Consider the following 27793-nt stretch of genomic DNA (forward strand, 5'->3'; position numbering starts at 1 on the left):
AAAAATACAGTTCTTAATAAGCAAATCTAACGAATGATAGATATGTTAGATTTACCTTACCTTATTGGGAGAAGTTGAGTCCCACATAGATGAAATCCTCCTGATCGTTTCCTGAGGCTGTCACGTTAAACGGCTGCGTTGTGAGGCTCCTCCCCTAAATGAAGCAAGCCTAGAATACGCGCTTGGCGGAAACATCCCCTCCATTCCTCGACTAGCTTTAAAGCCTCAGCTCATCTCACACAGTCACTAGAACAATAACGTCCTTTGTTTCCAATTCCAAAAGAGATATTTCTTAAAGGGAACTCTAGTCCATGGATTCTACCAAGTAGGGAGCCACCCACCCTACTGAGGGAGAACTTCCAGATGCTTGTGGAGGGGCCTCCTCCTTATTACCCGGGACACGCTCAGTCTCACCAGGTAAGGGGGAAAAGTACTTATACTGATCACTTTTTTGTATTCTACTCATATGTAAAGCCGGGCATACACTGTATGATATTGTCGTTGTACTCATATACAGCTCAAACTGTACGACGAAACTACGGGGTTTAAAAGTTCACTGCTCACGATATCTGTTCTTACTCTGTACGGCCCGACGCTATGATGCGATCTAAGTGCTCACACACCATAGACATCATATACGTAGACGCATAGACATATATAAAGAGTAGACCCCGCATCGACCGCTTTCGCCTATGGGCGCTAACGGGATTTGGGGACGCCATCTTGGGGCGGTCGACAGCTCAGCTCAGTGTATTGTGTTGACAGATAAGATAAGATAAGATAGTCTTTATTGATCTCACAATGGAGAAATTCACTCGTCACATCGGCTCATACAAGAAGGTGCAGAGTAGGGAAGGTGCATTCAGTTATATACAGTGAATCTTCATATATACAATGGATCAGAAAGAATACCAAAAAAATACAAAAAAGGAAATAGGAATGGGCATATGATGTATTATTTACATTCTTAGTGGTCTCTATATATATATATAAACATATCTATATACTTAAATATATACATATATCTATGCGCCTACATACATACGTACCTACGCGTATATATGTGCATATACATACGTGCATACATTTGTACATATATACATTCAATTCAATTCAATTCATTTCATTTTTATTTATATAGCGCCAAATCATGAAACATGTCATCTCAAGGCACTTTACAAAGTCAAGTTCAATCATATTATACAGATTGGGTCAGATTATACAGATTGGTCAAAAATGTCCTATATAAGGAAACCAGTTGATTGCATCAAAGTCCCGACAAGCAACATTCACTCCTGGGGAAGCGTAGAGCCACAGGAAGAGTCATCTGCATTGTACATGGCTTTGCTGCAATCCCTCATACTGAGCAAGCATGAAGCGACAGTGGGAAGAAAAACCACCCATTAGCGGGAAGGAAAAACCTCCGGCAGAACCGGGCTCAGTATGAACGGTCATCTGCCTCGACCGACTGGGGGTTAGAGAAGACAGAGCAGAGACACAACAAGAGAGACAAAAAAAGCACAGAAGCACACATTGATCCAGTAATCTGTTCTACATTAGATGGTAGTAGCGGGTGAGCCGTCTTCTCTGGATGATGTCACAGTTAACAGAACGCCAGACCAGGTGTACCTACTATGAAGATAAAAGAGAGAGAACAGAAAGTTAAAGCAGAAATGACAACACATAATGCATAATTGAAGAACAGTAGAACTCAATAGAGTGAGAAAATTAGATCCTGATATACTCCAGTAGCCTAAGCCTATAGCAGTAAAACTATATAGGTAGCCGAGAGTAACATGAGCCACTAGTTATCATTTTTGTAAAAAAGAAAAGTTTTAAGCCTAGTCTTAAAAGTAGACAGGGTGTCTGCCTCACGGACCAAAATTGGGAGTTGGTTCCACAGGAGAGGAGCCTGATAGCTAAAGGATCTGCCTCCCATTCTACTTTTAGAGACTCTAGGAACCACCAGCAGACCTGCAGTCTGAGAGCGAAGTGCTCTGTTAGGAACATACGGGGCAATCAGAGCTCTGATATATGATGGAGCTTGATTATTAAGGACTTTATACGTTAGAAGGAGAATTTTAAATTCTATTCTTGATTTAACAGGAAGCCAATGAATGGAGGCTAAAATTGGAGAAATATGATCCCTCTTGTTGATTTTCATCAGAACTCTTGCTGCAGCATTTTGGATCAGCTGAAGGCTTTGAACTGCATTTTGTGGACTTCCTGATAGTAAAGAATTACAATAGTCCAGCCTTGAAGTAACAAATGCATGGACTAGTTTTTCAGCATCACTCCTGGACAGAATGTTTCTAATTTTGGCGATATTCCGGAGGTGAAAAAAGGAAACTCTGGAAACCTGTTTAATATGGGATTTAAATGACATGTCTTGGTCAAAAATAACACCAAGATTTTTTACTTTATTACCAGAGGCCAGGTTAATGCCACCCAGATTAAGTGATTGGTTAAGAAGTTTATTTTTTGAGTACTCTGGCCCAAAGATTACAACTTCGGTCTTGTCAGAATTTAGATGCAGGAAATTTAAAGTCATCCAGCTTTTGATGTCATCAAGACATGACTGCAGTCGAAGTAATTGATTGGATTCATCAGGATTTATGGATAAATATAGCTGAGTGTCATCAGCATAACAGTGGAAATTAATCCCATGCTGTCTGATAATTTTGCCTATCGGAAGCATATATATAGTAAAGAGAATTGGTCCAAGGACTGAACCCTGTGGTACTCCACAGGTGACCCTAGAGTTTGAAGAAGATTTATTATTAACATGAACAAACTGGAATCTGTCCGACTGATAAGATTTAAACCAGCCTAATGCTTTTCCCTTAATCCCTACAGTATGTTCAAGTCTTTGTAGGAGAACATACATAAATGTGTACTAACTTATGTTCAGGTGTTGATAGCAGCAGAAGTCACTACATCAGGATTATTGCACGGGTTGTAGGACAGTGTATTAATTAGATTATTGCACCTTAGTTATTGCACATTACTTATTACAGTTATGATCACAGTTATAGTGCAGCATTGTATAATCTGATAGCAGCAGGAATGAATGACCTGCGGTAGCGCTCCTTTTTACAGACAGGGTGTCTAAGTCTGTCACTAAAGGAGCTGCTCAGCTCCTCTACAGTCTGGTGCAGGGGGTGGAAGGTGTTGTCCATGATGGATGTGAACTTGGACAACACCCTCCTCTTAGCTACTTCCTCCACAGAGTCCAGAGAGCAGCCCAGGACAGAAGTGGCCTTCCTCACCAGCTAATTCAGCCTCTTTCTGTCCCGCTCTGCGCTGCCTGGGGCCCAGCAGACGACAGCGTAGAGGAGTGCTGAGGCCACCACAGAGTCATAGAAGGTCTTAAGCAGGGGCCTGCTCACTCCAAAGGACCTCAGTCTCCTCAGGAGGTGGAGGCGGCTCTGGCCCTTCTTATACAGAGCATCAGTGTTATGAGTCCAGTCCAGCTTATTATTGACATGAACACCCAGGTATTTGAAACTCTCCACAGTTTCTATGTCCTGCCCCTGGATGTTCACAGGTGAGTGAGGTGGGGGTCTTCTCCTGAAGTCGATCACCATCTCCTTGGTCTTACTGGGGTTTAAGCACAGATGGTTCTTCTCACACCAATCCACAAAGTCCATGATGACCGACCGGTACTCCAGCTCGTTCCCCTCAGACACACAGCCCACAATGGCCGAGTCATCAGAGAACTTCTGAAGGTGGCAGCTGTCCGTGTTGTAGGTGAAGTCCGAGGTGTAAAGGGTGAAGAGAAACGGCGATAGAACGGTGCCCTGGGGGGCCCCGGTGCTGCAGAGTGCCACCTCTGACTGACAGCCGTTCAGCCGCACGTACTGAGGGAGGTCAGTGAGGTAGTCCATGGTCCAGTCAGCCAGATGTTTGTCTACCCCAGCGTCCTCCAGCTTCTCCCTCAGCAGCACCGATCTGATGGTGTTGAAAGCGCTGGAGAAGTCAAAGAACATTACTCACACAGCGCTCCCAGTGGTCTCCAGGTGGGAGACCATTCTCTACTCCGATGTTGGGCTGGTAGGCAAACTGCAGCGGGTCCAGAGTGGGGCTCACCACAGTGCGCAGGTGAGCTAGGATGAGGCGCTCCATGGTCTTCATCAGGTGGGAGGTCAGAGTAACTGGTCTGAAGTGGGCCGGTTCCCTGGCGTGCGGCGTTTTAGGAACCGGTACCACACAGGAGGTCTTCCACAGGGTGGGCACCACCCCCAGGCTGAGGCTCAGGTTGTAGATGTAGCTGAGGACCTCACAGAGCTCATCTGCACAGGTCCTCAGTAGCCTGGGGGGGGATGCCGTCCGGTCCTGAGGCTTTCCTTTGTTTCAGCCTCGTCAGCTGTCCTCTCACCTGCATTGGTGTGACTGTGAGGGGGGGAGGAAGGCAGGACCGGAGGTGTGGATGGGTCAGTCGTTGATAGGAGTGGCGGTGGGGTGGATGGTAGGTCTCTGGAGGGCTGGTGGTTGGAGACGTGTGGAGAGTTGAGGGCAGGGAGGGGGCCAGTGTGGGGGGAGTCAAACCGGGTGAAGAACCTGTTCAACTCATCTGCAGACTTGGTGTCACCGTCTGCAGCCCTGCTGGTCCTCTGCCCGAAGCCGGAGATGTTCTTCAGACCTCTCCACACATCCCTGACGTTTTTCTGCGCCAGTTGCTCCTCCATCTTCTTCCCATAATCCTTTGCCGCCCTGATCCTCCACTGGAGCTCCCGCTGAGCTCTGCGCTGCTCCTCTCTGTCCCCTGGGAAGAAAGCCCTCTTCTTCTGGTTCAGGAGGACTTTCAGCTCAGGGGTCACCCAGCGGGGGTTGTTTGGAAAGCATCGTAGCCGTCGTGTAGGCACAATGCTCTCCACACAGAAGTTCATGTAGTCAGTGATGCATTCAGTCAGGCTGTTGATGTCATCTCCATGAGAGCTTTGGAACATGCTCCAGTCTGTGGTTCTGAAACAGTCTCTCAGCTTCTCACTGGCTTCGTCTGACCAAACTTTCACAGACTTCTTCTGTGACCAGGCAAAGAATCAATTTTAATCAACTATAACTCGTTTAATGTTGAACTAATTTTCACTTTTTATTTTGCTTAAAACTGTAAAACTATAGCTATTATAACAAATGGTCCAGTGTGTTTAAATAATCTCAGTGGGGCTAAAAGTAATAGAATATTCTGACATGATGTATGTATGTTTCAAAACACAGCCACCATAACATTTTACAAAAAGTTTTTTATTACTATATAAACAAACACATTTGCACATGTACACACACTCACACACATATATATATATATATATATATATATATATATATATATATATATATCTCCATTGTCTTCCACTTATCCGGGGTCGGGTCGCGGGGATAGCAGCTTCAGACGTCCCTCTCCCCAACCACCTGGGTCTTCCCCTGGAACACCTCACCAGGGAGGCGTCCAGGAGGCATCCTGACCAGATGCCCGAGCCACCTCAACTGGCTCCTCTTGACGTGGAGGAGCAGCGGCTCTACTCTGAGTCCTCCCCGGATGACTGAGCTTCTCACCCTATCTCTAGAGGAGAACCCAGCCACACTACAGAGAAAACTCATTTCGGCCGCTTGTATCCGGGATCTCGTTCTTTCGGTCACGACCCAAAGCTCGTGACCATAGATGAGGGTAGGAACGTAGATCGACCGGTAAATCGAGAGCTTCGCCTTTTGGCTCAGCTCTCTCTTCACCACAACGGTTCGGTACAGCGCCCGCTTCACAGCAGACGCCGCACCAATCCGCCTGTCGATCTCCCGCTCCATCTTCCCCTCATTCGTGAACAAGACCCCAAGATACTTGAACTCCTCCACTAGGGGCAGCACATCCTCCCCAACCCAGAGGAGGCACTCTATCCTTTTCCGGTTCAAGACCATGGTCTCGGATTTGGAGGCACTGATTATCATCCCGGCCGCTTCGCACTCGGCTGCGAACGGCTCTAGTTAGAGCTGTAGATCACGCCCTGATGAAGCCAATAGGACCATGTCATCCGCGAATAGCAGAGACGCAATCCTAAGGCCACCAAAGCGGATCCCCTCAACACCTTGGCTGCGCCTAGAAATTCTGTCCATAAAAGTTATGAACAGAATTGTGACAAAGGGCAACCTTGGCGGAGTCCAACTCTCACCGGAAACGAGTCCGACTTGCTGCCGGCAATGCAAACCAGACTCTGACACCGGTCATACAGAGACCTGACAGGGAGGGACTATGTCTCTTGGCTGGCCTGGGAATGCCTTGGTATTCCCTCGGAGGAGCTGGCCCAGGTGGCTGGGGAGAGGGACGTCTTGGCCTCCCTACCGAAGCTGCTACCCCCGCGACCCGACCCCGGATAAGCGGAAGAAAACGGACCGACGAACGGATATATATATATATATATATATATATATATATATATATATATATATATATATATATATATATATATATATATATATATATATATATATATATATATATATATATAAATATTCAGGTACACTCAAAAAATTCACAGCACCAGATCAATTGGCTCCCACTTGGCTGATTATGTGGGCTCCATCTTATATGATCTTCACTGTACAAAAATAGCATTATCTGTATTATAATTATCGCATTAAGTGTATTAAGGCCGACCTGCACATTAATGCTATAAAACTCCTTACTTACATTATCTCTTTCATTTAGTGAAGTAGCAGTGATAGGAATGTGAGTGCCATCTATGCAGCCAATTATGCCTGGAAAACCTCAAATATATGAATGGAAAATTAGCACTTGAAGTCTCAAATGTGACACCGGATACATTATTGCTTTCACCTGATATTTGCAAGTTTGGTTAGTTCTTTTATTAGTCTTGTGCAATTGTACAGTAATCAAGTGCAACAGTAACATTACTGACAGAGCAACATACAGTTGCCTCTGAAAGGTTTTCTGCATCACCTACGTAAAAAGCTGCTGTTGGCATAAAAATGAAGTGCCGCACAAAGAATTTGTTCTGAACTGAGAGAGTCCCTTCATTGTGTTGTATAACCAATATGAAGCTGATAACATTCAGATAAATTACCAACAGTGGAAAAAATGGTAATGCTAGAAAATATAGAAATAAGACATTTATTTGTGGTCTTATCAGTCTTTCCTGGCTGAGATTTATGCAGAGTTCTTGCGCTCCAGCATCTACAGGTTTACTACAAGGGGTACCTCCCACTTCCTAAAATGCAGCTGAAGAAATGTCCCTCTGTTGTTCTCAGTTCAACCTCTAGAAATAGGTTTTAATTGCATGTCATGCTTGGTGCCTTCAGGGTTATGAATCCCCCCAGCAGCCTGGTGCAGTATACAACCAGCCGCTGTACCCCATGGGCCAGCAGTGTCAAGAAGAGGCAGTCCCCGTCACCATTGAGTACGTCTACATGACTGAAGAAAACTCTGTTGATGACTTCCTGGGCTACTCCATCTTCACCATGCTCTTCTGCTGCCTCCCACTTGGAATTGCGGCTTGTGTCTACTCCCTCTTAGTGAGTCTGTTAGTGTAGAGTCCATGAGTGGGCTGAGTTTGGTGCATTGTTTTGTAGTAATGTTTGTTGTCCCTTGAATTGTAGCTGCTGATTAGCATTGTTTGCATGATAAACAGCGTGTTTCTCAAGGTCTCGGAGCTACATGCTGATTTCCTCTTTTCACTTGCATTTCTGCTCTTTTGTGTGAAGCTTCAGTCGCTGCAGTAAGCAGATGTGCATTTGCTATCTCCTCTCCAAAAGGTTGAGATTATGCCGTAGACCAGGGGTGTCAAACATACGGCCCGCGGGCCGGATCCGGCCCGCCGAACAATTTAGTCCGGCCCTGTGGCTAAATGCATTATCATTGTAAAAAAAAAAATGTCCAGTGTCCTGTCTGGCAATGTGGCAATAAGATGCCATACAGAGCTCATCAGATTTGACTTTCACAAGTGGACAAGATAAAAGGAAAAGAATGATAAAACAATTATTGAAAAAAACATGTACTTCGTTTAATTGAAAATATGCAGTTCCTATATTGTCCACGAGGGTGTGTTTTAATTAGCAGATTAAGCTTCAGGTGTGGAAAAATTCAAATCATTTCTTAATTTTTATCTGTTTGATGTATTTTGTCATGCAGGACAGTGTTTTAAGTTCCAAAAAATGTGAATAAATGTTTTTCAACATTGTACAATCACTGTGATCAGTTCTTATGCATAATGCACAAGTAAATGTTTAACTGAGTAAAAGTATTGTTGAAATTGCACATACTTTTCTTAAAAACACTGAGGTTATTCATAATATATTTTGTAAAAGTGAAAATAACTTATTCTAAAAATCAACAACAAGTCCACATTTATTAGTTCTATTTAATCTTGCAATGAGTTAACTCGTGTGGCCCTCTTGAGATCAGATTAAGCTGAATGCGGCCCCTCCACCAAAATGAGTTTGACACCCCTGCCGTAGACTTTGTGTGCATGTCTCCTGTCCTGGCAGCTTAGGTAAAGGTGAGATGGGCCTGGCTCTTTTGCAGTTTGAATGATTTCAAATGAGATATTACTCCTGTTGTACAATTGACTTTCTTAAGTAAATGAAGCAGGAGTTGTTTCTTTAAACTAAAATAATCATTTTCAAATATTCTCCTGGAAGCACCCAGCTTGCTGGATTTGAGGTGAAAAAACATCAACATTATTCGACTTATATTTCACCCACTGCCATTCTCAGATTACTGTATCAAATCTGTATTTGCCACCTTGGTTGGTATAACTCTATTCATTACCTACATGTAATTTTTGTTTTTAACTTTAGGTCCGTCAAGCCAACCGGCTTGGTGACCGAATGTCTGCAGAGCGGAACAGCAGAACCGCCAGGACGTTAAACCACGTGGCTCTGGGACTGGGAATTGCATTGTGGGTCATCCTCTTAAGTCTCCTGATTTTATATGTTATTGTAATGTCTTCCTTTTGATTGTCATTTCGGAGGCAACCGGACCTTCGTTCAGTTATTTCTAAGAGTGTTTCAACACCTATCCAGGAGTCTGTCGATTCTGGTGGGTCGCTCTTGAGCACTGAGAATTTGCACAGGCATTGTCATTGTTTTCTGATTGGAGAGTCCAATGTGTATAGAGACTTGGACATTCTCTGGCAGTTTTATCTTGTATCAAAACAAAGTGTTTTTATTTCAAACAAAGTGGGACAATCGACAAAGTAGTTAAGAAATTTGAAAAAGTGGGGCCATTATCGCAGACAATAGCCATGTCTCAATTCATGGGCTGCATTCCTGAAGACTGCATTTGTAGGTCGATTACGTCACAGCACTGAGACAAAGGCTGTTCTACTTAACGACTCCTTCAGAGGCTCCTTCAAATGCAGATGACAAATGTCTAGATTTTAAAATACTTCTGTCTATAAATCCCTGAATGGCTTAGCACCAAATACATCACAGACATCTTGTCAGTGTGTCAACCAATCTATATAAAATCAAGTTAAGTAGTTTTAAATAATTTTCAAAATAAGATGTGTACATGGCTACATGGGTACAAGGTTAAATGGCTGTACACTGTACCAGCAGGTGTCACCCTCGGGCAGCATTAGAGCAGTGAAGCAAATTTTACAGTTTTTCCTCGATTGTTTAAACACATTTTCTGAAAGAAAATGTCATAGTCTCAGAACTCTACACAGAAATCAAAAAATACACACTGGGCAAAACCCCTCAATACTCCTGCAAAATGAAACTTTACATTCTAAACAATGTTATTTCTTCTCAAAAATGGTATTTTGTTTTCAAATGACACACAAATCATATGAATAGATATTCATAAGAACCAGCTGAACACTGATGTGCTCAATGTAAAACACTATAATGAATAGAAAACACTTTTCCATTCATTATATTGACTTTGGCCTTTTTTTGTTTAGTGTTACACTTACTATAGACAGTACATATACGTGTGTTGGAAAATATTTGAGAATATTGTTTTTATACTCAGAACACACAAATACACAGTAACAAATAGATTTTATTTGTCCCACAAAAACAATGCGCACAGTGTATATCCCATTCCCAACCAACACAAAGTTGCACATACACTACATACAAAACCACAAAAGAATGTACTGTACACAGTTAGAGTAAAAATAAAAAAATAAAAAACTACTATGCTGCATCCTGTCTTCTGTTGCGGTCTGGCCACAGCACCTCATCCACGTCACAAGCAATGTTTTCCTGGGCCAAGCAGCGGGGGAAATATCGCCTAGCATGGCGAGTTGTCGTGGAATGTTCTTCCCACAACGTAATCATTTGTACAAAGTCCTTCAAAAATTCTAAGTTCTTGGTAAGGCAGTTAAGAATATCCAACAGTGGTCAAAAAGTGAACAAAAGTAGCTGAGTTTCGGTCCAAGGCTGTTTATTGCAACAACACAAGACAATCACAAATGAGATGAGCTCCGGACAACATCTGACAACATACAGAAGCAGTCTGCTTATATACATTTTCTGTGTCTTTGAGCTCCACCTTTTTATTACGTATTTTCTATCACTTTTCCACGGATAGCTTTATTATTTTGTTACATATCGGTGGAAACTTCCCGTGGGTGCATATTTTTTAAAACACTTTATTGTCCTGCCTCCTTCCAAATGGCCCCACCTCATTATGTTAACCTCATTTGCAAACTGGCTCCCCATCATTATCTTCTCGCTGATGACAACACTCCATTATATTAACATCATGTGGCCATGCTAAACAGTTGCACATCGTTTCCTCTTCCTGGACCTTTACCATACATCTTTTGTTCACAATACAACATAATTTGATTTCTGATTATGATGTTTCCATGATGCCCCATGTATGTCTGCTTCTGCCCGGGCCTGTGTGCGTCTAACGCTCAGCTTGACCTCAAGACTGACACACACATTTCCCTCAGATACATGTTAAGGCAAACTTTTAATCATAGTGATAGGAATACATTCATTGTGAGATATGTAAGCACACCCTTTAACGAATGTGACAAGAAAATACAAGTACTATGAGAGGTTAATCTACTACAGAGTTCACCCATGAAAAGCATCAGCTGCCATATCTCCACATGTGTCCTCCATAGCTTGGAGAAGAGGTATACGCATTTGTGGATTTCGGTCAGACACTTTCCATCTCCAGGCAAAAACAAATTCCTCAATAGGAGTGAGGAATGGAGAATATTGCGGGAGATAAACAACTAAAAAGCCTGAGTGGGCAGTGAACCAGTTACGAACCAGAGCAGCCCTGTGGAAACTTACGTTGTCCCAAATGACAACGTACCTGAGCTGCTCTGGGCCGTCTACCTGATCTGGTGGAATGCGTATGTTGTGTAGGGTGTCCAGGAATGTGATCAGATGGGCGGTGTTGTAGGGGCGAAGGGTAGCATGGTGATGGATGGTAATCGCTGCACACATTGTGATGTTCCCTCCACGCTGGCCGCTGACATTCCTTCCCCTCTTCGTCTTTTTGTGAGGTTGAACCCAACCTCATCAATGAAGATGAACTGATGCTCAACTGCAGCCATCTCTAGCTCAAGGAGTGGTCACTATTGTGAAGCACAATCATTGTGATTACAATATTGAAATATGTATAATTTACTCTATACAGTGTTAAATGCATCAATTGTGGGACTCACTTGCACACAGTTAGCTCGCAATTATTTGACTCTTTCTGAATCGCGTTCAAATGGCACCCTGTAGACCTGCTACATCCTGAGATGATTCCTGCGCAAGACACGGTCCAGTGTTGATAGGCTTACCCTATCAATATTTTGAAATATGTCATTGTTTTCTAATATTTTTCTTTGTATTTGCTGTAGTGTTATGCCGTTGTTTTCTAGGACCATGTTTATGGTTTCAGTTTCCTGTTCAGGAGACAGAACACGTTTCTGACCACCTTGTGTTGGTAATCTTTCAGTTCTGCCAAACAAATAGTACAATACAAAGTAGTTATACATTTCATAAATACTTGAAACATACGTTACAATATTATTATTATTTATTTTTTTAGAACTTTTTATTTAACCATTTTATAAATTTTACATAACATCTCCTGACAGAAACTCAAATAGTACACATTACAACAAACACAAAATACCAAAAGTCTTTACAATTATGACGTGTTTAGAGTAGAGGCAGGTACTTTTACAGGAAGGGACTGAAACAAGAACAGAAGTCTAGGCAACAGGTTCATTTTTACAGTCTCAACTCTACCTATTAAAGAAAGGGGAAGGACCTCCCAGCGTGTCAAATCGTCTTTTATTTTTCCAATTAAAATGCTAATTGGCCTCAAACAGCTGAGTGGGGTTAGGTGTAATAATAATTCCCAGATATCTAAATCCTTGTTTGGACCAGCGAAAGGAGACACTGTTATTCAGCTGTACAGGCCAGGTGCCTGAAATCATCATGGCTTCTAACTTAATTATCGTTAATTTTGTAACCACCAGACACTGACCCGTATTCACACAGGCATTTCATAAGTGCAGGGATGGAAAGAAGGGGATTTTTTACAAAGAGTAAAATATCGTCCGCGAATAGAGCTATTTTATGAACTGACCCCCCTTCATCTGCTATCCCTTGAATATGTACGTTTTGGCATATTGCCTCTGCCAGAGGTTTAATACTTAGGGCAAATAAGATAGTAGACAACAAATCCCCCTGTCTCACACCTCGCTCAATCCTGAAGAAGCTGGAGCAGTGACCATTAACTCTAACTTTGGAGCTGGGCTCTTTATACAATAGATTGATCCAGGCAACAAATTCTTTCCCAAAGCCCATTTCTATTAGTGTCTGCCTCAGAAAAACCCAGTCAACTCGGTCGAATTCTTTTTCAGCGTCCAAGCTGAGAAACATTGATGATTGTGTGTCTTCTCGTGCTGTTGTCTGCAGGTTCAGGGCTCTCCTTATGTTATTTGTTCCTTGACGTCCTTGTATGAATCCTGTTTGATCTGGTTGTATTTCTTAATATTTTTTTAATCCTGGTAGCTATTATGGAAGTCAAGATTTTATAATCCTCACAGAGTAGACTTATAGGGCGATAGCTGGTACATTGATGAGGGTCCTTCCCCTCCTTATGTATTACCGTTAATATGACTTTCGACCATGAATTTGGGGGGTCTCCTGATTTTAGTACGTAATTATATAATTTACATAGTATGGGGGCGAGTTCATGCGCAAATATTTTGTAGTATTCTCTAGAAAAGCTGTCCGTTCCTGGTGACTTATTGTTTTTTAATTTGGTGATGGTTTCCCTACTTTCACTTTCTGTGATAGGTTTTGTTAACAGTTCTCCATCCTCACTTGATAGTTTATTCAGATTAAGAGGGCTTAAAAACTCTGTAACTTTCTCTTCTTTAAATTCTAGTTCCTCTGCCGTATATAACTGTTTGTAATAGGTTGCAAACGAGTCTGAGATTTTAGTTGGGTCAGTCTCAATCTGATGGGTTTCTGGGTTCCTGATCTTAGGAACAGCACGACTAGATTGGGCCTTTCTTAGCTGAAAAGCCAGTAATCTGCTTGCTTTATTACCCATTTCATAATATTTTCTATTGGCATAGCTGAGTGTTCCCTCTGCCTTATATGTCAGAGCTTCATCCAGTTGTTTTCTAACATCCTTTATTTTTTTAAAGTGTCACTCTTTCCCATTTGTTTATGTTCTCTTGTTAACTTTTGTATTTCAGCTTCCAATCCTTGTTGTTTAGCCAGCCTTTGTTTCTTTATCCTGGATCCTATAGAAATAATCTGCCCTCTTATTGTGGCCTTACTGGCATCCCATACAACTGAGGGGGAGACACTACCATCATCATTTATGGTGAAGTATTCAACCAGGGCTCTATGTATTTCTTGCCTAATGTTTATCTCTGCTAATAATGAGACATTGAGCTTCCAATGTCTGAAATGATTGTCTATTCCTAAATTAATTTTCATGGTCACAGGGCCGTGGTCTGAAATAGTGATTGGCTCAATTAGACATTTTAGATTGAGATTTTATTATTGTAGGTAACCTGTCCAACTTTGAATCCAGGGTGCAGTTGAAGTCACCCCCACTAGTATAATCCCCTCACTTTTATCTGCAAGTAGAGTTGTGACCATTCTAATAAAATGTGGACAGTCTTCATTTGGGGCATAAACATTACGTATGATTATCTTTACTCCTCCAATTGTTCCTATTACCATAACATATCGGCCTTCATCATCATAAAAGGTTTTCTAATTATTGTAATACACAGATTTACTAAATAATAATTATATAATGGAATTAGCATGTAATCATGCTAATTCCACTTATGTTCATCCAATTAAAATGATTATCAATTCAAAAACCCTTAGATGAATAATTAGGGTAGTGTGAAAGAGTAAAGATGGCATTCCTTGGTCGTTTAGCCTCACATTGTCTTGACATGACTCTTAGGTGCGCACCCCCCTTTGAAAAATCCTGGATCTGCCCCTACTTGCCAGTTGATGCTGCACATCATATTTTGTTTATCAGAACCTCTGGCTTACATCCAACAGGATGAGTCATGTACCCCCCTTGCACTTTGTGTTATGATTGTTTCCCGAGGCAGTCACGTTAAACGGCTGCGTTGTGAGGCTCCTCCCCTAAATGAAGCAAGCCTAGAATACTCGCTTGGCGGAAACACTCCCTCCATTTCTCGACTGGCTTTAAAGCCTCACCTCATCTCATACAGTTACTAGAAAATAACGTCCTTTGTTTCCAATTCCAAAAGAGATATTTCTTGAAGGGAACTCTAGTCCATAGATTCTACCAAGTAGGGAGCCACCCACCCTACTGAGGGAGAACTTCCAGATGATTGTGGACGGGCCTCCTCCTTATTACCCGGGACACGCTCAGTCTCACCAGGTAAGGGGGAAAAGTACTTATACTGATCACTTTTTGTATTCTACTCATATGTAAAGCCGGGCATACACTGTACGATATTGTCGTTGTACTCATATACAGCTCAAACTGTACGACGAAACTACGGGGTTTAAAAGTTCACTGCTCACAATAACTGTTCTTACTCTGTACGGCCTGACGCTCTGATGCGATCTAAGTGCTCACACCAGGCCAGCTGACAGCTTTGCTAGGGCCCGGGACAACGCAGTATTTTTGTGGCCCCCCTCTACACCTGCTGCCACCACACCACACACACACACACCAAAAAGAAGTCAACTTAACTGTATACTTGATGCCCTGGAAATCTCTGTATTTTATACTGGATATTTTCAACCCATCTATTGAATTTAGTGCACTAGTTGATCTTTTCTTCATAAGAGAACAGAAAGCACTGCAGCCAAAATATGTCCTTTTTGACCTGCTGTATATTAGCCAGTCCCTAACAATTTTTTTCCCTTCCATTGCAGGAGGTAGAATATGTTAGATACTTTCGGAATTCTTTGCCCTCTGAATCGCTGAGAAAGGCTTCCTTTTTGCCATTAAACGCACAACATTCACAGATACTTTTGACATTTAAGCTTGATGTATCATGAAACCTTTTGGGTTTTGTGATTTTTATTTTATTATTACAATTATATAATAATAATAATAATAATAATAATAATAATAATAATAATAATAATAATATAATAATAATAATTTTATGTTTGATTTCCTTCTTCCTAATCCACCTCATATATCTTTCAATCCTTATGTAATTTTGTCTGTGTTGTGTACACCTGTCTGTTGCTGTAATCCTATAAATTTCCCAGTCGTGAGATAAATAAAGGATTAGCTAAATAACACTTTTAATGGAATATATGTACTGGGTTTGTAAAAGGTCTTAATTACATTTTCTGTGTGGGCTCCAGTAACATATGATAGATAATATCTACTTTGAAAGTTGACATGAACTGCTGCTGAAGATGAACACTCTGATCTACCTGAATGTATTCTGGAGGACTGAAACACCTCAGTCAGTGACGTCAGTCTGTGGGTCTGTCGGGGCCACTGAGCTATATAATTCACTGGAGTGCTGATTTTGCCGAAAAACTGAAGTCACTGGCCGCCATCTTGCTACTCCCTACTATCACAGAATCCCATAGGATTTGGTTGCAACAACAAGCAGTTTTCTGGCTGTGTGAAAACGTTTCACAGGTTATTCTACAGTAAGTGGATGTACTAACACTATCAACTACTAGGAAATTAGGTGCTGAAATATTTTACATGTTATTCATATTAAATATATATATGTATATATAAGTATGTGTATATGTATATATGTATATATATATGTATACACATATATAAATATATGTTTTTGTATATTATTTATATATTTATAAATATTAAACATATATATTTAAATGAATAAAATGCAAAATATTTCAGCACATGACTTTCTCAGTACTTGATATTTTTAGAACATAACATAAAAGTATATGGCATTAACCTGACAAAAGCCAGCTGTATGTCGCTCCGCCTAGCTCCACTCACATACATCTGGGACATCGCCGGTAGAAAATGATTTCTCCAACCAAATTTATGGTCTGGCCAATCAGGACGCAGGGCTGGCATTTCATAGATGTGACATAGTGGAGACGTGACCATGACGTGAGACTGTTTTGATAGCAATGGCGGCTCGTCGAGGAAGCAAGCGTTAGCATTGATGCTGCTATTTCTTCCGTGTTGTCCAATCTACCTAATATTGTTTCATTAAAAGAACATCAGGGAACGGCTCTGAAGGCTTTTGTTGGTGGAAACGATGTTTTCGCCCTTCTCCCGACCGGATTTGGCAAGTTTTGTTTTCCGGGGCGCGTCTGCAGCGGACGTGCAGACGCGGACGCGCCCCGGAGCGGTTAGCGGTTAGCGCTAACCATGTTAGGAGGCCTTTAGTCCTCAACGCGGTCGGCCCGGAATCAACTCCGACCCGCGGCGCTTTGCCGCCTGTCTTCCCCCCTCTTCCTGTCAGCTCACTGTCAATAAAACGTGTGCCACTAGAGCTGCAAACACATTATTATTATTATTATTTTTCCTGCGTCGCTATCATCAGCGTCACGGGTTGGCTTCGGTGTGAGTGGTTGAAATAGCACGTCAATAAAGATGACAGACAAGTGGCTTATCCAATCATATGCAAGAATTTTTGATAAGGCCCAGCCTTCTGTAAAGGCAATTTCTATGGCGATGTCCCAGATGTATGTGAGTGGAGCTAGGCGGAGCAAGACATGCAGCTGGCTGTTGTCAGGTTAATATGGCATTTGACATTTTAAAAGTCTTAAGCCCCCCTGAACATGAGAAAATCCTCGTTATTCGATTCTGTAGCGCACATATTCCCTAGTTACTGGGGGAAATAGGGAGTACCAATATGGCGGCTGGTGGCTTCAAAGCGACTCGTTCAAACAGAAGGTGATTAGCACTCCAGTGTATTGTATAGCTCATTGGTCGGGGCAATGAGAGAACTTTCGTCTCCTTTTCTGTCGCTCGACGTTTTCTTGCTCATGGTTTTTCAAGTGCTTAGATAAATTTGTTGTGTTTCCACTGAATTTACCCGGCTTTTTACAAAACATACAGCTTGATTTCATTTATGGTACTAAAACAGAACCAAAAGGCGCTTCTTTCCCTGTTCGTGTTTTTCCGCTTCAGCGGTCTCTCTCGCTCAGTCTGAGCCGCAACCACGCGGTTGTTTGTGTGTTGAGTGAAGAGAAGCGGGCCAGGCTGAGCCTGGTGCTGATTGGCTGGCGCCACTGTATGAAGGTAATCTTGTTCCAATAGGATTTGTGCATTGTAAGCATGAATTTGAAGTTGTGGAGGGAGTTAAATTCTAAGTTTTGTATTTGTAGAATTAAAAAAAATTACAAGTACAATTTTTTTTATACCTGTTCAAATTTTAAGTACAAGTGCACAAATTGTGTTCTGTGAGTTGCACATCAAAAACCTCTTACATTCTCAGTTTTGCTCCAAATGGTCCAGAACTATTGTTGCTAAACTTTTTGTGCATTGTAATTTTGGTGTTTTGTAATTGTAGATCTGTCACAAGTACAAAATAAAGTTACACCTCTTCAAATTCTTGAGTACAAGTACACAAATTGTGTTCTGTGAATTGTGTAACCTGGTTGTATTTCTTTTTTTTTGTTATAATTACACAAAATGTTTTTATTTGGTTATTTGTATTGTTACTTACCTGACTGAAACACCTCTAGAAATTCTCACTGTTTTAACCGTGTTACTTTAAGAATGGAAGCCCCTCCTTTTTGGTTCTTCTTCTGTGGTATTGCCTTTAAATAGTTTGCACCCCTTAGGCCCTCCCCCTTTGTCATGTTGTCCTGCGGGAGAGGTGTGTGCTATTTATTTTTCCTCTGAATATATACAGTTTATTTATATATATATTAAGTTTATTTTTGTTATGTACTTCTGTTTTATGTAGGACTTGGAGCGGGCAGCCTATAACACGGTTGTATGTTGTTCTCGTCAGGTATGTGGCATAAAGAAGGTTTATTTTCTTTATTGTTGTGAGACATGGTTCGCCCTTTGTCATGTTGTCCTGCGGGAGAGGACTTGGAGCGGGCAGCCTATAACACGGTTGTATGTTGTTCTCGTCAGGTACAATAAATCAAGAAACCGTCATTTTAAAGACAAACTGTGTCACGGCCTGATCACTTAAAACCAGCACAACGCAGAAAGGATCCGGTTACACTTGCACATCATAAGTGTCTGTCATTCAGTTCTGCTTCAGTTGATCTAAAACAAATGGTGCAAAACAAATTCAAACACGTGTATTAAAATCTTAAAAAAAAAAAAGTATATTTTTTTTCCCTTAACCCCCATACAAATCAACAAGTACAACTGCACGAATCTGCTCCTGTGAGTCACAAATTCAACTTTGCAAGTTACACCTTCATTTTCACTTTTGACACAACCGCCCCAATATGGAGCCAGATGGGTCTCAATATTCACAAATGCACAAAAAAATCCACACACACACAGGACAAGATCCACTCATGCAAAGCCCGATTCATGCAAGCACAAAAAAATCCACAAATGCACAAAAAAATCCACACACACACAGGAAAAGATCCACGCATGCACAGGCCCGATTTATGCAAGCACAAAAAAATCCACGCAAGCACAAAAAAATCCCCACATGCACAAAAAAATCCACACGTGCACAAAAAATCCACACATGCCCAAAACAATCCACACACACACAGAACAAGACCCACACATCCACAGCTCTAGGCTTTAAACCTCACAGCATTTGTGTGTGGATTTTTGAGACTGTCCTGCTGTCTAGGGATTTACACAAGCATTTTTTTCAAACAGAGAGTGGTTTGCAACCAATCAGAAGCCTCCCTTTTATAAGCCAATCACTGAAAAGTACTCCACGTGGGCTGACTTACTCATAAGCCAATCACATTCAACCTGTTCAGGAAGCGCGTAGTATGAGCACAATGTGCTCTCAGGCTTCAGCGGGCAGCAGCCGTTTGTCTCCCTCTCTCTCCGCAGGTGTTTGCTCATGAGCGGAGGCGCCCAGCTGCAGGTGTCCGACTCCACCCCCCCGGCCTCAGAGCCGACGTCGAAAGCCGCCTCTCTGCTCCCTTCAAGTCGCTCCGGATCCGCCCGCAGCGCTCCTTGGTCTCTGAGCTCCCAACATCTAACTCCGCGGGCCTCTTCCGTCTGATCTCCAGCCGGCCAGCAGTGATTCCCTCCGAGCTCTCATCGGCCTCGCCATTACCTGCTTCTCCTGTGCTCTGACGATTCGCCTCTGGCGCCCATGTCCCGCCAACCCTCTGGCGGACAGGGCGGTAAAGTTGGATATTAAAGCTCCGCGGAATCAGCGGCATCTCGCTCACGGTTGATCCGGCTGAGGGACCCCGATTTCAGCCAGCGTCTCTCAGCTGCTCTCTCCTCTCACACGCTGTGGGATATGTATTGTATTGCAGCTGCTCTGTGAAGGCATCAGAGCTTTGTTAGACATTAGTGAATAATATATATATATATATATATATATATATATATATATATATATATATATATATATATATATATATATATATATATATATATATTCACCAATGTCTAAAGCTCTGATGCCTTCACGGAGTAGATGCAATTTTGGAGAGATTAAGTCACAAAAACTTGGACGTGTAGACCTGTATCTCTCTGTCTAATATTAGAAAAATCACATTATAAACAATATATTTTAATCTTACTTGTGAAAAGTTATCCCTCGAGCACTGACGTCAATAGTCTGTCGATTTAAACAAAAATACGCCGCCCAGTGCTGAGGTATAATTATTGTGTTCATCTTGAATCCGCATGTTAGTGTAGCAGGTCGACCGCCCCAAGATGGCGGCCGTAATTCTTTCGCCGCGACAGTCAATGCGGGGTCTACTCTTATATTATGTCTAAAAGCTTAACTGACAGCCTGCATATAATGCAGCTACATCACTTTTCAGGCAGAGGGTCACAGTGCCAAGGTCCGACGGTGCTCAGAGTCTGTGTCACAGTCTCCAGGTTCTGTACCACTGTATTGTAGTCATGACAGTGTCTTGCTAAAAAGCACAATTTCTGTGTTTTCCAGTCTTCATCAAGTGGACAACTGTGAATTGAATAACTTCTAAGGTCTTGTCTGAGTTTACATTAAAAAAGCAATTTTAATTGAGCTACATTTAAGAAGGTTTTTGTGGTCTTTGGGATTTCCCATGATGCACCGAGCTCCCCTTTTCTTTCTCTCTCTCCCTCCCGGTGCAACCTCATTCCATTAACGATGTTACTAACTGGACTCTCTCCCTTTCCCATAGTCCTGTGCTTTCTCGTCCCCCTCCTCTCTCCTCCTATCACTCCCTGCAGGTGTTCCTAGAGCAGTGGAAGCTGGATCTCTGATTGGGAGTTTCCTGCTGTTCTTACTCTGCTACAATTACAGCCACTGTTCATAGTCTTATTGCTAGCATTACTGCTAGCATTATCACTGCTATCATTATCATTTGTATCAATATCATTGCCATTTTTCATCCATTCTATGTGTTACTGTGTTGGCTGCCTCTCTCTGCTCCCTCTGTCCTTATATCGCCCCAGATGCAGAACTGTATGGAAAACTCCTAATTGTTATTATTTATTTATTTTTTATATTTTTTCGTTCTCTGTAAGTATGGAAGCAATTTGGATCGGCTTCTTAAAAAAAATAAAATAAAAAAAAAAAGGCGAAAATCCAATATGGCTGTCCTTGATGTGGGCGGGGCTTGATGTCAAGTCCCGCCTTCCCGCAGGCTGCAGCGGGATGTACTTGCCCTAGACGGCAGGACAGTCTCAAAAATCCACACACAAATGCTGTGAGGTTTAAAGCCTAGAGCTGTGGATGTGTGGGTCTTGTTCTGTGTGTGTGTGTGGATTGTTTTGTGCATGTGTGGATTTTTTGTGCACTTGTGGATTTTTTGTGCACGTGTGGATTTTTTTGTGCTTGCGTGGATTTTTTTGTGCTTGCATGAATCGGGCCTGTGCATGCGTGGATCTTTTCCTGTGTGTGTGGATTTTTTTGTGCATTTGTGGATTTTTTTGTGCTTGCATGAATCGGGCTTTGCATGAGTGGATCTTGTCCTGTGTGTGTGTGGATTTTTTTTGTGCATTTGTGAATATTGAGACCCATCTGGCTCCATACCCCAACGGTAAAAATGATCTGTGACTTGTGGGTAGTTCCCTTGATCAGACAGCAGGGGGCGCTGCCTGCTCGGCCAGTCTGTACCAACAGGGAATACGGCTAATTGCCTTGTTGCCTTCAAAGGACCCAGCACACATATGCCTTCGAAGAACGCAGCTCTCACTGTCATACAGTGTATACATTTAAATTTGTTTAAATATTTGATTTTCTCTGTACTTAACTGTGCACTCCCACAGTTTTGATCACGTAATGGATTCGTTTGTAATCTTTTGTGACCTGCAGTTCTTCATTGAAAGGGGGATATTTACCAAAGATGTGGATTTTTATTCCAGAAAAAATAATAAAATAATAAAAAGGATGTGTCCACCTTTTATATTCAGAGGTAAAAAAAATAAATAAACAAATACAACGTAAATTAATATTAATAAATGTGCTATACTTAGATGCTATTTTGAGATGCTAACGTTGGTTGCTTACATTTCTCAAGTTCCACAAATCAAAACAGTCTCTCCTGCTTCTTTAAAGAACTGCACTCAGCGGCTTTCACCTATTTTAGCGCAGATAATATTTAGTTTCTTAACTGGGACAAGTTTCGTAGTCTAGTATTAATTGTGGTAAGCGCAGTATTCCGGTATGAATCAAAACTTAAATCTTGCGCTCCTAGCAAGCACGCACACGCACGTGGAAGGCGGGATTTAAAGCAGTATAACCAATGACAGTGGAGTTAAACAGCACAGGGCACAGTCACGTGTGCTGCACATTTAAAGGGGCAGGACAGAACGGACAGAACGGGCAGAGCGGCAGTAGCCGCAAGGCAGCGGAGCTGCGAGCTGCGAGAGGAAAAGTGAGGGCACTTTATGTGGATCATGTAACCGTGCCACATTAACCGTGGCACGGTAGATCTAAATTATTATTGCTTTTGGACATGCACACACACACAAACAAACACACATAAACATAAAAAAAAAACTCAGACAAAAGGACACTTTGGGCATCAAGGGGCAAAGGGGCAAAGGGGCAGGTGCTCAAGGTGGCGGTCCATCCTCAGAATTCGGGGAAAAGGAGGACGCATTCGAAGGCTGCATTTTAAGCATCCTCAGAATTTTTGCAAAATGGGACAGCCTCCGCGCATCGTTGTGACATCACTGGCCTTAAAATGCGTCCTTCGAAGGACGCAGCCTGCGAATTGAGACACAGCTAATGTTAATGCTTGCCTCCTTGATGCAAGCCGCCATTGCTATCTGAATCAAATCAGTCTCACGGTCGCTTCTCCACTACGTCACATCTATGAAACTCCAGCCCTGTGTCCTGATTGGCTGGACAATAAAATTGGTTGGAGAAATCACTCTCTATGGAAGATGTCCCAGATGGATGTGAGTGAAGCTAGGCAGAGCGATATCAGTCTGGCTAGAGTCAGGTTAGAGTTATTTGGCTTGACCCCATACTGGGAAGAGCAGCCCCTTTGTTTGAGAAACAGTTAGCCTCCAAATATGAAACCACCCTCCCCCTGAGCTTAGTGGGAGGAGCACTAATTTGATGAAAAGGATGTCTTTCCAGAACTTACTTCAGACAAAAGCTGCATGTGCCAGGGAATGGACGTAGATGCAATGGTAATGTAAATTTTTGTCTCCATATTTAATTTCTAATAAATAAAATATGTATAGTACACTGTTTACCTATTGATCAATGTTTTCTCATTTACGGCCAAATGTGGAACCGGGGCGAGATGGGCCTTCAATAAATATGCAGCAGCAGGCCAGCTTTTAAAACTAACACTTTATATCCACCAAATAATGGATCAATGTTTATAACCGTAAAACCAAAAGTTACTGACTGGATATTTCTGCCAGCACAATTAGAAATCATGATCTTCTGACTTTTACTTGTCTGGTACAACACTATACTGTTCTGCTGTTTTTAATGATGAAAAAGCAATATTTTGGTAAAAATCCCGTCGGCACAGTTAACCGCCCACACCCCTCAACCCACCAAGACACCTACTGCAAAGATTAGCCCAAGTTTCTTGGGAAACCCTGTGTTCTATAAAATGAACTATGGGGGACAGGCGAAATCAAAGCATCTAGTTTTTAGTTTAAAGATGGAGATGACAAAGCGGAGCTCTTTCACTGCAGCATGAGCAGGTTGCAGTGAAAAGCTGCAGAGTCTTATCAGAGCAATATATTTAGAGGAACGTTTGGTTTTGGTTTTGTTCTGTGGAAGTCTTTACAGTTTTTGTTCATTTGTGTAACAAAATATGTTTAAAATTTTACATTACTCTGCAAATGAACTCGTTTTTATTTTTTCTATTTTTATCTGACTAGGCATATGTATTAATAATTGCAGTTTGTTTTCTTTTTCCTTTGCTGTACTAACTTTGCTGTACTAACTTAACTTTAACTTTAATCAGTATTGTCTGTAAGTCAGCTGTCACCTGAATCTCCCCACTGTGGGACGGTACACCTATTTCTATTCTGTTAAAACTTGGTCAAAATGATATGAAAAAGGCAGTATTTATCATGCCTTAATTTAAGCTACTGTTGATGTTTACCTTATTTGATAAATGTGTCCTTACCATTATATTATCATTTGTCGACTAAAGAAACCCTAGTTTAAATTTGCCCCTGCAGTACACTAGAAGGATCTGTTTTATATAAATAGAATAAAATCTATTCTAATCTATAAAAGAAAAATCCTGAATGTAATGTACAAGTGGAACTTGATAGTTTTTTGTGACTATTTTCACTACAGAGGCATCTACACTGTTAAGTCCACCAGAAAGGGCTGAACTTTTAACATTTTGATCCTAGAACTTTTTTAGTTGGAGATTTATCCTTGTTATTCAAAGTGAATTATTCACCAATTAGCATTTTTTTTTTCCATTTCTATTATTCATACAATAAACTTAAGTAATTATGTTAAGAATCACCAGAATTAGTAATTTTTTATCGATTACATGATTAATTGTCTGAATAATCAATAGAATAATCATTTATTAAAATAATAGTTTATAAGAGCCTTAGTTAGAACATGTACAGGTGACAGGACAAATATTAGTACCATCTGTGGAGAAATGGCTGCCTTCAGAGTTAGTTAAAATATAGTTGTTGTTTTTTTTTTTTAACCAAGAAAGATGTAGGATAAGAAAGGCGTGATTTCCACCCGCGTAATGACCTTCACTGACCATTTTGATTTTTACTGAGCTGCGGTGGTCAGTGGTTTATTGAGATAAGAGGGATGTTTCCTGCTCTGTTCCCTAGCTAGCGAGGAAGTGTGGTGTGATCCACTGACCTACGTTGACTAGACACTCTGTTGATTAAGATAACAGAGAGGCTCGGTGTTTTTGTTTATTAACTAACAATGAAAGGATGTCATGCTCGTTGAAAGGGACGGTTTTGCTGTTAGATATATGAAATGACAAGATAACGCCCTGCACGAATTTGATGACTGCAAGTATCGGTTCGTGTCATCCTTTCCTGCAAACGCAGCACGGGTGTTTGGCACAACTCCTCCTCCTCAACAGATCTCCTGAAAGGGAGCTCGTGGTCAATAAGACACTGTCCACCGTAGTATGGATGCTTTTTCTTCTCGGCCATACTACTGAAGGGAGTAACTAAATGCATTTAGTTTGGAGGGAGGACTGAATTGCGCTTTATATTAGGATTAAAGATTAAGGACTAAGGATTTCACCGGATTATTTCAGCGCAAAAGCAACGGTGCGGTACAGAGTTTTTTTCTGTAGGATCGGTATTCGGCAAAGTTTACGTAGAGTGTGGCTGGTATGCTGCTGCTGAGCGTCAGATTGAGTGTGTTGTATAAGATACATTAAATAATTGGATGTGTATAGGATAAATTAAATAACTGAATGTGAATAAACTGAATTAAATAACTGAGTGTGTATTAAAGGAATTAAATAATTAGACATAATTAAATAATCACGATAATATAATGAATTATTTTGGTAATAATAATTCATATAATAATAATAATATAATATGGGTAAGGGATGGGTTGAGTGAAGGGGGGGTGGTATGGGGAGGGGAACCGGAAATCAAGGGAGACCGGAAATGATTAGGGTCATTAATCATCCATCGATTAAAATTTGCCAAAGAGTACTACTATCGTCTCTTGTGGGCTCCATCTCATATGATCTTCACTGTACAAAAATAGAATTATCTGTATTATAATTATCTCATTAAGTGTATTAAGGCCCACCTGCACATTAATGCTATAAAACTCCTTACTTACATTATCTCTTTCATTTAGTGAAGTAGCAGTGATAGGAATGTGAGTGCCATCTATGCAGCCAATTATGCCCGGAAAACCTCAAATATATGAATGGAAAATTAGCACTTGAAGTCTCAAATGTGACACCGGATACATTATTGCTTTCACCTGATATTTGCAAGTTTGGTTAGTTCTTTTATTAGTCTTGTGCAATTGTACAGTAATCAAGTGCAACAGTAACATTACTGACAGAGCAACATACAGTTGCCTCTGAAAGGTTTTCTGCATCACCTACATAAAAAGCTGCTGTTGGCATAAAAATGAAGTGCCGCACAAAGAATTAGTTCTGAACTGAGAGAGTCCCTACATTGTGTTGTATAACCAATATGAAGCTGATAACATTCAGATAAATTACCGACAGTGGAAAAAACGGCAATGCTAGAAAATATAGAAATAAGACATTTATTTGTGGTCTTATCAGTCTTTCCTGGCTGAGATTTATGCAGAGTTCTTGCGCTCCAGCATCTACAGGTTTACTACAAGGGGTACCTCCCACTTCCTAAAATGCAGCTGAAGAAATGTCCCTCTGTTGTTCTCAGTTCAACCTCTAGAAATAGTTTTTAATTGCATGTCATGCTTGGTGCCTTCAGGGTTATGAATCCCCCCAGCAGCCTGGTGCAGTATACAACCAGCCGCTGTACCCCATGGGCCAGCAGTGTGAAGAAGAGGCAGTCCCCATCACCATTGAGTACGTCTACATGACTGAAGAAAACTCTGTTGATGACTTCCTGGGCTACTCCATCTTCACCATGCTCTTCTGCTGCCTCCCACTTGGAACTGCAGCTGGTGTCTACTCCCTCTTAGTGAGTCTGTTAGTGCAGAGTCCATGAGTGGGCTGAGTTTGGTGCATTGTTTTGTAGTAATGTTTGTTGTCCCTTGAATGAGATATTACTCCTGTTGTGCAATTGACTTTCTTAAGTAAATGAAGCAGGAGTCTAATATTGTTTCTTTAAACTAAAATTATTATTTTCATATTTTCTTTTGGAAGCACCCAGCTTGCTGGATTTGAGCTGAAAAAACATCAACATTATTTGACTTATATTTCACTCACTGCCATTCTCATATTGCTGTATCAAATCTGTATTTATCACCTTGGTTGGTATAACTCTATTCATTACCTACATGTAATTTTTGTTTTTAACTTTAGGTCCGTCAAGCCAACCGGCTTGGTGACCGAACGTCTGCAAAGCGGAACAGCAGAACCGCCAGGACGTTAAACCACGTGGCTCTGGGACTGGGAATTGCATTGTGGGTCATCCTCATAAGTCTCCTGATTTCATTTTTTGTGATAATATCTTCCCTTTGATTGTCATTTTGGAGGCAACCGGACTTTCGTTCAGTTCTTTCTGAGAGTGTTTCAACACCTATCCAGGAGTCTGTCAATTGTGGTGGGTCGCTCTTGAGCACTGAGAATTTGCACAGGCATTGTCATTGTTTTCTGATTGGAGAGTCCAATGTGTATAGAGACTTGGACATTCTCTGACAGTTTTATTTTGTATCAAAACAAAGTGTTTTTATTTCAAACAAAGTGGGACAATTGACAAAGTAGTTAAGAAATTTGAAAAAGTGGGGCCATTATCGCAGACAATAGCCATGTCTCAATTCATGGGCTGCATTCCTGAAGACTGCATTTGTAGGTCGATTACGTCACAGCACTGAGACAAAGGCAGTTCTACTTAACGACTCCTTCAGAGGCTCCTTCAAATGCAGATGACAAGATTTTAAAATACTTCTGTCTATAAATCCCTGAATGGCTTAGCACCAAATACATCACAGACATCTTGTCAGTGTGTCAACCAATCTATATAAAATCAAGTTAAGTAGTTGTAAAAAAAAAAAAAATCAAAATAAGATGTGTACATGGCTACATGGTTACAAGGTTAAAGGGCTGCACACTTTACCAG

At 41.4% G+C, this 27793-nt stretch overlaps 1 protein-coding gene across 5 annotated transcripts; it reads left to right on the forward strand.

The window, feature by feature from the left end:
- LOC118558598 (synapse differentiation-inducing gene protein 1-like) lies at positions 1 to 27732 on the forward strand. 5 transcript variants are annotated; one of them, XM_036129060.1, is made up of 4 exons: positions 10 to 417; positions 7312 to 7524; positions 8809 to 8913; positions 27142 to 27731. In XM_036129060.1, the coding sequence occupies exons 1-4, from the start codon at positions 364 to 366 to the stop codon at positions 27193 to 27195; spliced, it is 426 nt and encodes a 141-aa protein (XP_035984953.1). In that variant the 5' UTR covers positions 10 to 363; the 3' UTR covers positions 27196 to 27731. The 5 variants fall into 5 exon arrangements, 4 of the variants coding, with proteins under 4 accessions (XP_035984953.1, XP_035984954.1, XP_035984952.1 ...); XR_004928359.1 differs by lacking the exon at positions 27142 to 27731 and having other exon boundaries at positions 1 to 417; positions 7312 to 7409; positions 8809 to 10155; XM_036129061.1 differs by lacking the exons at positions 10 to 417; positions 7312 to 7524; positions 8809 to 8913 and adding exons at positions 14426 to 14875; positions 26480 to 26692 and having other exon boundaries at positions 27037 to 27732.
- Positions 27733 to 27793: the final 61 nt, after the last annotated feature.

The sequence above is a fragment of the Fundulus heteroclitus genome, unplaced genomic scaffold, assembly GCF_011125445.2.
Source record: "Fundulus heteroclitus isolate FHET01 unplaced genomic scaffold, MU-UCD_Fhet_4.1 scaffold_132, whole genome shotgun sequence".
Classification (NCBI taxonomy): Eukaryota; Metazoa; Chordata; class Actinopteri; order Cyprinodontiformes; family Fundulidae; genus Fundulus; species Fundulus heteroclitus.